Raw genomic sequence first — 11,976 nt, 5'->3', positions numbered from 1 at the left:
TGGGCAGGAAGGATTTCCAGGGCCTCCCGGGATTTCAAATATATCAGGATATCCTGGTGATAAAGGCTCCCCAGGTCTAGATGGAGTGCCAGGTAATTCATGCCTTGTTCCCCTCAGACAACAATAAAAGATTAAGTACAAGGTTGTGCCCTCAGACAACAATAGAAGATTAAGTACTGAGTTAGCAACAGCAGTCATTGTTATTTCTGTCTTGATTCAGTAAAATATCGCTATTAAACGCAACACTAAACTGCATGAATAATTGTTGGACAGAACTAATGGTACATAAGATAATAGGGACAGACCTCTTGAACGCAAAAGGCAGTTCCTCCAGGTTGTCCTGATGGAAGGGTTTGATTTTCATGCAAATAACAGATTTAATCATCCAGAATTCTCTTAACAACTTTCAGAAGCATTATGCTAATTTACTACTTTAAAATCTGAGGTCTGTGGCAGACTTGCAAGTCTACACAATATTTTCTTAATCATTTACAAAATTTTCCTATGTGAAATTACCATGCAAACTAAGTTACATTGGAAAGCATTAGCTCTTCTCTCTAAAACTCCGTGCTTTGAGCCTGCCTCCCTCACGCATATGAAAGAGCCACTCTGTCTCTCTCTACATTTAGAGGCTGATATACCGGCTGCTTATTGGACTGCACAATCATTTCACACTGTAGTGCCACTGTGAATGACGAGCTTGTAGCAGAAGTTGCAGGTGTCCCACTATCATCTTTATGTGATGCATGGAAATTTTTACGTAAACTCAGCAAAAACTTACAACAGGCAAACCAGCTGAAAACCAACAAAATACCTAGGTTTCCAAATGGAAAGAGAACATTAGTTGGCCTAACTCTGCATACTGATTCCCACTCCCCAGGCAGCCGTTGGATTAAAAAATAAAACCAGAAGCAATCAGGAGAGTGGGAACAGGAACACCATCTCCCAGCCAGAACAGTGAGACAGGCACGGCTCGCTCTTACTTTGCCACACGCATCTTGCATTCATGTTCACGTGATCCAACTTCAACAGGGAGCACGAGAGATGCCCCACTCAAAACCCTAGTTAGTAAGTCCCTCTCTCCTCAGAAACAAGGTCCAAACGTCTTCTTAGGCAGCAGAGGTAACTGAAGAGAAACCTGCCAGGTTTAGCTTCAGGCAATATGTAATTCTGGAAAAAGAAGCTGTTCCCATAATTCCCAAGACAGCATGAAGTAGTTATTTGTATCCAGATGTTCAACTGAAGCACTAAGATACATGGAACAGTAAGTCCTTGGCTTATTTACCACCTGGCACTGAGTCAGGTATTCGCTGCTCCCTGATTTCTCTCTAGTTACTTGGAGAATTTAGGATGAAGCAGGGAGGCACCAAGTGAAGTGGGGCATTTGCTGGGGAAGGAATAGCTCATTGAAGGCTGTACCTCAGCAGGCATCCCACTTCTGCTGAAATCTTGCTTGAGATGACGCTGTGCTTTGTGGGAGCTTCATGTTCCAATTCCTCTGCCACCGCAGCAGAAATGTATGCCAGCCTGAGAGCAGGAGCGGGAGTGCTGAATAAGTCTATTGGGGAGCTAAGCATTAGCTCCCTGCTTAAATTAAGGAAATAAACCCTGATGGGATACAATTAGATAGTACTGTTATTTTCCCCTGTGCCCACATCTTAAGTATAAACAGATTACAACCTGTATGTGCTCTAAACAGGCTATCCAGGACTACAGGGGCAGCCCGGAATACCGGCTCCACCAGGAAGCAAAGGAGAAAGTGGACAAACAGGTGTGAGTGGACAAATTGGCCCAAAAGGAAGTAGAGGTGATCCTGGATCAACAGGGACACCTGGCGTTCCTGGGTACCCTGGACCAAAAGGTAAGGATGGGAAACGCTGATCTTGGCCGGGGGCAGGGGAACCTCCTATGCTACAGCGGCTTTAATAACAGGACTTTTGCACTCACTTGATCTGTGTTGAAATGCACTAATGCCACCTGTCATTTTGCATTAAAGGTCGTAAGGGTGAACAAGGTGTCATCGGCTTTATGGGCACAGTAGGATTTCCAGGTGATTTGGGACCTATCGGACCCAAGGGGGATAGAGGAGTAACTGGTGAGTAAGTGCAGTCAGATGCGTGACTCTTTTCTGAACTACTCGTTTTGCGGCTCCACAGAGCTGATCTAACTGGCCCTGCTTTGAGCAGGAGGTTGGGCTAGGTGACCTCCGGAGTCCTCTCCAGCTGCATGACTCTGTGTGACCCCTGGCAAATTCCAGTGGACAGATGCCTGAATTTAACCTGGGTAGCCAACTTTTTGCCTTTATGAATTTATTTTGTATGAGGTGCCAACTCCAAAATCAGAGCCGCTTTCGGGGTTAAAAAAGAGAAGAATTCCTGATCTAAACTAATCTTCCAGAGCAGACATACTGGATATTTAGAAATATCTTTAAAATCCTTCACTCCGTCTATACCGTCATGTATTTGTATGATGGTATAGACGGGTTTCACTCCTGAAGCCCACCGAAAGATGGTGCTGCGCCTCAGAGAGCTGTTGGCTGTTTGGGGGCAATTTCCCAGCTTCCTGTGTCAGAAATTAGGGAGCAGTAGCATCATTCACTTCCTTCTGCTTATCTGTGTGCTGTCCAAGAGAAGGCAATCCCCATACTCACAGACATTCCCCCAGTATATAATAAATACAGCTGCTGTACCCAAGGTGGTGGGTGAGTTGCAGACCACAGTCCCTCTCTCACATATGCAGCCAAGTAACAGCAACATACCTGTGGGTGAAAGCACGGTAAGGAACATACAGGGGGGGTTAATCAAACTATCTCATCTTGCTTCTAATCACAGGCTTTCAGGGCCCTCCAGGCTCTCCTGGGCTGCCGCCTCTTCCTCCAAGGCTGGTTGCTGAGCAAGGTTCACCGGGTCTCCGTGGAAATATAGGACCTCAAGGAAGCCCAGGAGATATGGGACCTCAGGGTCCACCAGGCGATCCAGGTAGGAATCACACACTCAGAGTGAAAGCTCAGTTCCCCTTAGCAGAGTGAGGCCACCAGAGCACTGCTTTGGCTCTCTTCTACTTTAAATTCTCTAAGTCGGAAAGGAGAGTCAAATTTCGGTCTTTCAAAGCTAGGGCTTGGCTTTCCTCCTCCTCCTACCATTCAGAACATAAGCAAAACAGGAGAAAACTTCGACAACACTCACATAGCCAAAGCAACACCAGATATGGATCTCACTTAAATCAAGACTGAACGACTTTAGTGGAAATGTGCACATCCTTGTGGGTGAGCTATCAACCCAGGGAATGTAGTGTTAGTGATGCGTGGACCCGACGCAGCGCACCTCTTGCTACTAGCCTCATCAGAGACGCGTGGCGGTAGCAAGAGTGGAAGATTAGGGTTGTGGGGCTCATGTAGTCTTGATCCCAGCAACCTTTTCCAATGAAGTCAGTGCTCTTTGCCTGAGCAAGAACCATAGGATCTTGCCTTTAGTGTAAATTGGTAAACCTGCCAGATAGGACCAAACATATGCAAGCAGAGCACATGTTAACAAAGTGGGTAGCATGTTGATATCGCTGCAGTCACTGTGCTTATAACCGTTGTTGGTGCAAGGTTTCAGAGGCTCACCTGGCGAGCCAGGATTCCAGGGCAGGGGTGGCATTCCAGCTCCTCCCGGCTCCAGAGGTGAACAAGGAGCAACAGGGTTTCAGGGTCCAGTGGGATTTGAAGGTAAGAGATGTCGCACAGCACTTCTTCCCTCTTTCCTGTTTCACTGCCATAAACTGTTCTGTAGTTACTTACATCACTGGATGGGGAGGAGGGGAGGAGAGAGAAAGTTTCTGTCTTCACAGCTTCTTCACAAGGGACAAGTAACTAACTTGCAACAGAGTTATCTTAAAGCGATATTTTTGGAGTAAGTTTTGATAGCTGTAGATGTCAGTCCACTCATGTGAGTGAGTTTGTTTTGATCTGAGTGTATTTTTGTATTGGTTTTCTCTTAAGTGTTTCAGCTTAGTGTTTTACTAACAGTTACATTCATGGAAATGAATGTTGGGTAGGTGATATTTGGATAGATGATGTATTTGTAAAAGAAATACCTGTGTCCTTACCCAATCAAAGAGCAGAACAATTACTATCTTAATTAGCTAAGTACACAGAGAAAAAGGTATTTGCAGAGCATAGTTTTAACCATATGAAGCAAATGCAAGCAATTCCAAAAACCATTGGTTAATCTTGGACTAAGAAAACATTTTAAAGGAAAAATACGCTCATCTGTGTTGTACAAAGTATGCTCAAATTCATCAGAACTTTCTATGTGACTTTCCCTGGCTGATAGTGAAATACATCATCTTAGAAACCAGGGAGCCTGATCTAGCACCAATCATCTACTTCAAAAACAACTGCTATAATCCTAGAACTACAACTCTTTTAACAATAACTTACCATAAGAAGAGGCATCATGCAATTAAGCTTTGTTTGTCAGCAGCTTAGCTGGAACATCAGCTAGCATCAGAGCACTTGTGGAAGCACAAACTAAGTTGTGTTATTTCTTTTCCCCTCCTCTTCTAAGGTCAGCCAGGCCGCCCTGGTAGCCCCGGGCTGCCAGGCATGCCGGGTCGCAGCGTTAGCATGGGCTACCTGCTGGTGAAGCACAGCCAGTCCGATCAAGAGCCAATGTGCCCAGTTGGCATGAACAAACTCTGGAGTGGATACAGCTTACTGTACTTTGAAGGACAAGAGAAAGCACACAACCAGGATCTAGGTATGTGCAGGTATTGCTGGCAGCAGCCTCAATTCCATCTCTCTGGCTGAAAAGAGAAAAAAAAAAAAAAAAAAAAGAACTTAGGGAAAGCTGGGACTTCAGCAAACAGGCTTAGGAAACACCTAAATGAGAAGACAAAAACTGTATGTCTGCATAGAGTGCCCCTGAGAGAGCTCCTGCAAGTCATTGGTGTTGTTCAAGGGGACCTGTAAAGCCAGCGAAACATTCTGGGCCGCAGGGTTTTACTGACACGTGCTTGGGAAAGAGCAGGAAACCGAAAACGTGCACTGTCTTCTGCGAGAATGATTGCCATAATTTCTTTTTTTTTTTTTTTCCTTCTTTTTTAACAGGGCTGGCCGGCTCATGTTTGGCTCGTTTTAGTACTATGCCATTCCTCTACTGTAACCCTGGGGATACTTGTTACTATGCAAATCGAAATGATAAATCCTACTGGCTCTCAACTACAGCACCTCTTCCAATGATGCCTGTGGCAGAAGAAGACATTAGGCCATATATCAGTCGCTGCTCAGTTTGTGAGGCCCCGGCTGTGGCAATTGCTGTCCATAGCCAAGAAGCTTCTATTCCTCACTGCCCTGAAGGCTGGCGCAGTTTGTGGATCGGATATTCCTTCCTTATGGTATTTGTTCTCCGGTGTCATGTTTTGTGGGGCACTGGGTTTTGAGTCTTAGATACTAGGAGGGTTGCTCTGTTTTAGATCCAGCAACACTAAAACCATGCATCGTACTGGGGAACCAGGGAACTACAAAACTGGTTTCTAGGAAGCAGAAGAGGAGAAACAAAATTTCCATGAATTGCAGAGAAAATTGCCTCTTGTCAGGCTAGCATCTGGAGTCCTTACTTTATGTATAAAACAGTGCTTTGGAGCAGAACACAGGGATGGCTGTGGATTAGCAAATAAAATTGCACTGAGGTGCGACAGTAGCCTACAAAGCATTTTGACAGCTAAAGATTGGGAGTGACTTATGTACATCATTATTAAGAAGCTGATCTGGAGGAAAAAAGAAAAAAAAAAAACCAAAACTTTTCCCCTTCTTTTGGAAGCTTAAAATCATTGATGTTTGGTCGAAGATTTAGAAGCCAAAGTCTTTCACCTAATCTGGAAAGAGAGACAGCCTCCTGTTGTTTTTAAAATTAAACTTCAGTGTTGTATCTCTAATGGCAACAAGAGCTGAGCTGTATATCCCACGGCTTATAGGATCTCTTAGATCTTGTGATCTTATAATTAGGAAATGGGATGTTACAGAAAACCTTAGTGTTAGGTGCGCAGTGGAAGACCTACTGAAGGGCCTGACCTGCTTTTCTTGCAAGACTGTACAGAGTGATCATGTAAGCACTGGAGGGCTTCACATGGTAAAGAGCAGCTAGCATGTGTTAGTGAATGATCCGACAGATGCTAATTTCTCTGACTTGCTTGATGTACACGAGAGTCAAAACCTGAAACAGTATGCCCACGTTGTAAACTCATCAAAGACTGGACTGAATGCTGAAGTAAACAGGGTTTAAAAAATAAGATTTCTCTGGCAGAAAACATCATAGAATAACAATAGTCAATCTTACCCGCAGACCATTTGTTTGTCAAAAGCCAAAAACTTAAATTTTTCAGAAAATAAAGGGAAATCTGATATTTTTCGTTTAGTTACAGGGGGAAAAAAAAACGTTTTGAGAGGGCAGGTCAAATTTTTGACCAGCCCTATGTTTGACCTTTCTTTTGCTTCTGTAAAAAGCCCTGATACCAATCTCATAGTTACTTCAGAAGAATTCCAAGGATTAATTAAATGTTTGCAAAGCCCTGTGTGAACACTGAGCATTGTTAAGAGCAAAGTTCTCACCTTAGCAAGAACCTTTTGCCAGGACAAAGTCTGCCAGCACCAAGGAACACAGAGTGAGAAGAGTTCACATTTTCCCAGCTAGCGTTCGGAGCAAACGAAGTGTTCGGTGTACGCATTTTTGCTTCTCGGGCAGCTATGGAAGAAGTACAGCACACTTGTGGTTATGTCAGAGTACATACTGGTTTACTTCCTTGGGTTAAATTTGTCACCTCCTTCCCCTGAGTAAGGTACAATCATGAGGGGAGTCATCACGGACTCCTGCCCAAACAGCCGTAGAAGTCACGTACGTAGCAAGGGCACTCCACTGTCCCGCATCCTATAGAGGTAGAGCAGCATAAGCGTTGCAGAAGGATAAAAGGCCGTGGCCAATACAGGAAGGGACATTACAGGCATAGAGCTGGAGCTTGTACGCTGAGCGTAGGAATGCCAGTGCTCGTCCTGAGGTTGTCACGCGGGACTGCTCCCAAGCCAGGGCTCAAATAGCATGTGCAGTTTTTGCTAACTGCTTTCCAGCTCCAACTGCAAAGGCCTCAAAGTTGTAATCGTTTATGCTGCTTCTTAACAACTTTGTTCTTGCAGAGGGATGCTAGAATGGTTTTGCGCCTGAACTTCATAGCTTAGCAAATCTTGCAGATTTGTAAGCCAGCTGGTAGGCTGCAGCTTTGGGGTTTGGGTGAGGGGTTTTGGGGGGAGGGAGTTGTTGTTTTGGGTTTTTTTTTTTTATAAAACCAACTATGTAAACCTCAGCAACATGTAACACCAGCCAGAGATCAGAGTCCTTTACTCTGTTAAAAGGTGGCCACTTCTGTTACTCATTTATCTGAACACAGTGGGCCTCTCGCAGCATAAACCAAGCCAGTTACAGATTGCACTTTTCTAGTATGGTGTTTATCAAAACACAGGCAGGCAAACATATTGGATGTGCCCTACATTTACAAAACTATTTAGCAACTTTATTTTCCAGCTGCCTTCTTTTATATTGCAAATTCCTTCCGTTTTTAATAGAAAATTAAACAGCTTCACTTAAAAATGCAGCTGTATGGCTCTTAAAGGGACAGAGGAAATGCCTGTTTTGTTAGCAATGCCTTTGACAGAAGAAAAGTAACATTCAGTCCATTACCACAGCGTGTGTCAAAGGTAACAGTTGAGTGGTGTAAAGATGCGTGATTTTGGTGTAATTTGCTGTCAAAGAATATGCCATAGAGGGAACTAGTTATTTGTGTAGAAGCTAATTTTGTTTCCACAGTGCTCCTCATGAATGATGCAGAGTAAGACAGACTTTACAATTAGGGAAATTCAAGTTAGATATGTGGTGGAAAGTTCTTCTCAGTGAGGGTAATCAAACGCAGGAACAGGTTGCCCAGAGAGGTTGTGGAAACTCCATCCTTGGAGGTATTAACATTGCCCTGGAGCAACAATTATTGCCCTGGAGCAACTGAGGGCAACTTTGGAGTCGGCCCTGCTTTGCGCAGGGGACTGGCTGAAGTGACCTCCAGTGGGCCCTTCCCGCCTAAATGATTCTCCAATTCTAAGACTTCCAACAGTGAAAATCTTAACTATAGAAAAGATGTTTGTCAGAAGATTTTACAGTGGCGTCAACATATGAGTTAGCGCCTTTGTATAGCCAAAGCATAGCCAAACCCTTAAGCCTTACATAGTTGCAGGATTAGCCGACTCTCTGCTCTGGAAATAAGAATTAAGAGCAATTGTAGTGGTTTTTCTCTTTTCCCACGTGTAAGTTTTTGACAGCGTTGCCCGAGGTTGTACTCTGAACGCTGCCCTCCTTGTCTTGTTTAGCACACTGCTGCTGGTGATGAAGGTGGAGGACAGTCACTGGTTTCTCCTGGGAGCTGCCTGGAAGATTTCAGAGCGACTCCTTTCATCGAATGCAACGGCGCGCGCGGAACCTGTCACTACTTTGCAAATAAATACAGCTTCTGGCTCACTACGATCGACCAGCCCTTCCAAAGCAAGCCCTCGGCAGATACACTCAAGGCAGGACTCATCCGAAGCCATATCAGCAGATGTCAAGTCTGTATGAAAAATTTATAGAAGTCTTTCACAGTATAAGGAACCTGCTTATCGTGTAGTTCTTATACAGTGAAACCTTCCATGATGGTTAGACATTTGAATAAGTCATCTTGGTGCTTTTTTAACTTATTACCTCAAAAGCTAAATGGAAAATTAATTTTTAAAAGTGTCTGTAAAAGCAAATTAAGTGTAACACAGATTAAGTCTAACACACGGATCTAGTGCTGTGTTCTCCTACTATACCGTATATATACATTTTTTGCTAGTCTAACATTAGGTCATTTGCCAAATGATACAAATACTCGCAGCTTTGAAACACCAAAACAACTTCAATAATAAATGGTTACCTTGGTCAGATACATATATTCTCTTAAGGTAAATGTAGTGGGTATCTTTTCTATTTACGGTATTTGTCACAACAGTGAACGCTAACAGCCGCAGTTCTGTAAATTAACACAGGGTGATCAAAGAGCTAAACCCTTGCAAAATACTGAAAATGTGCTCTGGAAGGTGCTTGTGCCCAGCATGGAAACCTAACTTTGATTTTAGTATTTTATGCTTGGACATTTCAAACACGCCCAAACCAATTATCTTGTTATTGTATTTGGTTTTTTCAAGCCTCACCGTGCTTTAGCACTTCACCACTGGCAATAGCAGAGAAGCCCACAGGCCTCCCAAACATAGTGACCACAAAATGCAACTCTTCCTCTTTTGATTAGGAGACTATATGATGAAGATCAGCATTTTATTCTACGAGCTTGATGATTTTTTTCTAGACATACCCCAGGCCAAAGGATCATTACAAAGGCCTCTTGCTCCACTGTGCTGTGGACGTTCATCTGTGCCACACTGCCCACACAGCAGCGGCACCGAGTGGTTTTTGCGTTGCAGCTTTTCCTCTCTGAAACCAAGCCACTGATCACAAACAGATTTTAACCACGTACTGTTGGAGCGGCTATTGCGCATAGGGTAGGTTTTGCAGGAGAGCCTATTGCTCAATGCCACGTGTCCTTCAAACGCAGAACTTCCAGTTGTCTGTCTGAAAGTAGGCTGTCCCGGCAGCTGGGGACACGTGGCAATGGGACGACCACCATCCCAGCTTGCACACATCCACCCTTGCAAAAGCAAAGGGGAAGGAAGCAAGGCATTTATTTGGCGCCATCTTTTCCCACAGAGAACCAAGTCATTGCATGCCAGGCTTGATAAATGGCCAGAATGGCTAGCTCTTTCCTTCTGTAGAAAGAAGCAATTTAGCCCAAAGTTGTCAGTCACTACTGCAAAGGGGGGGGGGAGGGAAGGATCAGCTGCAAATTTCCTATTCGCGTAGTCTGATTATATACCTGAATGCTTAAAACTGAAATCAAAGAGACTTTTATAGCAATGACAGTTGATTTTTCAACAGTTCACCTCGCTCCTGCTTCAGGTGCTTCTTGGCTTTTGTAATTACATTCCATCCTCACTGTATCATAAATAAAACCTGGTTTTTTCTACACCTCTATTTGTTGATGATTTCCATTTTGTAAATGGTGTTTTTCTATACAATGCATATGGACCGCTTTGTTGAATTACTTTGTTTGCACCTAAGGAATTAGAAAAGCACTACCAGAAACCTCCTTCCACTGAAATTCAAACTCTTCAACCAGGAATACACTTGTTTCTTTCATGGCACTTAAAAAGATCCAAGAGGAAAGCTGTGTTTCTAAAATTGCTCGTTTAAGGTGAACTACTGAAATAGTATTTCATCTGTTGTTAGGAAGAACGATTTAAGCCAATAAATTGTGATGTTGCAGATTAAAGCAACATATTATTCATGCTCTACAATGCTCAGGAAACCAACATTAACCAAACTTGACAAGTGTTACCTCTGCAAAAAATATAAAGTATAAATTCAGTTGAAGTTCTTAGCTAGCACACCGTCTAACCTAGATTAATTATCCATGTAATTAGATACATCCATAAACAGAGAAATTACCTGAGCTTGAAACGAGCTTTCTGGCCATGCCGTAGCTCTGAAAGGCAGCCCCCAAACAATCACGCTAGTATTTGTTTCAGCTAAATAAAATACTTTGAATTGAAAACATTGCAGTCAACGTGAGCCAAATCTATTCCACGTTTGCCAGTTCTTTTAAATTACACATGGCAGTAACAAACACCCAAGAATCAGCAACTTACCTCTTCCAGGTGTTGCTAGACATCAGTGGTTGTGGGATGATCACACAGTTATCACTTGTGATTTTTACAGCATGGTAACTCTGGTAATGCAGGACATCCAGTGTTTTAAGAGAATTCAAGTGGAGGTTATACAAATCTGTAAAAACCAGATTATGCCAACAACAGCAAACTTTAGATTTTCATAGCTAATACATTGCCTAATCTTCCTATGCAGCTAATGGGTTTTTTTTGCACGTAAAACTTTAGCAGGTAGGTCTTCCTCTGACAGTTGCTTTGCCTCTTAATTTTCTCTGACTCACGTTAAGTTGTTCTTAACAAGTTTGTTCAGCGTGGTATCGGCACAGCATCGAGTTGAACGCACAGGCATGGTACAAGAAAAAAACAAACCAACCACAAAAACCCACAAGGTGCCAAGCAGACTTGAACTTCTGTGCTTTGTTTGTGTACGTCATGTGCTTCAGGTCTGTGTACTTATACCCATGTTTCTCCAAACCTAATCAGTAATCACTGTTGAGAAGGGGAGGGAGCTCACACACACAAACACATGGAATACTTGCAGCAGCCAGAGGATTTCACCTTGTGAGCTAAACCAGAGCACCACATGGAGGGGAACTGACTTATTCAAACTGCTTCTTACCTCCTCTCCTATGAGGAAAGGCTGAGAGAGGTGGGGTTGTTCAGCCTGGAGAAGAGAAGGCTCTGGGGAGACCTTATTGCGGATTTTCAAAATATAAAGGGTGCTTATAAAAAAGATGGGGACAGACTTTTTACCGAGGCCTGTAGTGATAGGACAAGGGGCAACAGTTTTAAACTGAAAGAGGGTAGATTCAGATTGGACAGAAGGAGGACATCTGTTACGATGAGGGTGGTGAGACACTGGAACAGGTTGCCCAGAGAAGTTGTGGATGCCCCATCACCGGAAAGTGTTCAAGGTCAGGCTGGACGCGGCTTTAAGGAGCCTGATGTAGTGAAAGATGTCCCTGCCCATGGCAGGGGGGTTGCTCTAGATGATTTTTGAAGGTCCCTTCCAACCCAAACCATTCCACGATTCTGTGATTCCAGAATCCACTTCCAAGAAGTTCACAGAATCATAGAATCATTCAGGTTGGAAAAGACCTCTAAGATCATTGAGTCCAACCATCAACCCAACACCACCATGTCCACTAAACCATGTCCCTAAG

The 11,976-nt window shown here is 43.6% G+C and overlaps 1 protein-coding gene across 1 annotated transcript in view; it reads left to right on the top strand.

The window, feature by feature from the left end:
- The window catches only part of COL4A2 (collagen, type IV, alpha 2), a 152,762-nt gene extending 142,643 nt beyond the window's left edge, over nucleotides 1-10,119 (top strand). Inside the window, exons 40-47 of the mRNA XM_009322530.1 lie at nucleotides 1-92; nucleotides 1,700-1,861; nucleotides 1,997-2,095; nucleotides 2,832-2,978; nucleotides 3,593-3,709; nucleotides 4,551-4,742; nucleotides 5,093-5,379; nucleotides 8,390-10,119. The exon at nucleotides 1-92 is cut by the window's left edge and continues 3 nt beyond it. Coding sequence (XP_009320805.1) covers nucleotides 1-92; nucleotides 1,700-1,861; nucleotides 1,997-2,095; nucleotides 2,832-2,978; nucleotides 3,593-3,709; nucleotides 4,551-4,742; nucleotides 5,093-5,379; nucleotides 8,390-8,644 — 1,351 coding nt within the window. The 3' untranslated portion in view covers nucleotides 8,645-10,119. The remainder of the gene's footprint in view (nucleotides 93-1,699; nucleotides 1,862-1,996; nucleotides 2,096-2,831; nucleotides 2,979-3,592; nucleotides 3,710-4,550; nucleotides 4,743-5,092; nucleotides 5,380-8,389) is intronic.
- The last annotated feature ends 1,857 nt before the right edge of the window (nucleotides 10,120-11,976 follow it).

This window comes from Pygoscelis adeliae, unplaced genomic scaffold, assembly GCF_000699105.1.
Source record: "Pygoscelis adeliae isolate BGI_AS28 unplaced genomic scaffold, ASM69910v1 Scaffold424, whole genome shotgun sequence".
Classification (NCBI taxonomy): Eukaryota; Metazoa; Chordata; class Aves; order Sphenisciformes; family Spheniscidae; genus Pygoscelis; species Pygoscelis adeliae.
This window is presented reverse-complemented; position numbering and strand designations above follow the sequence as displayed.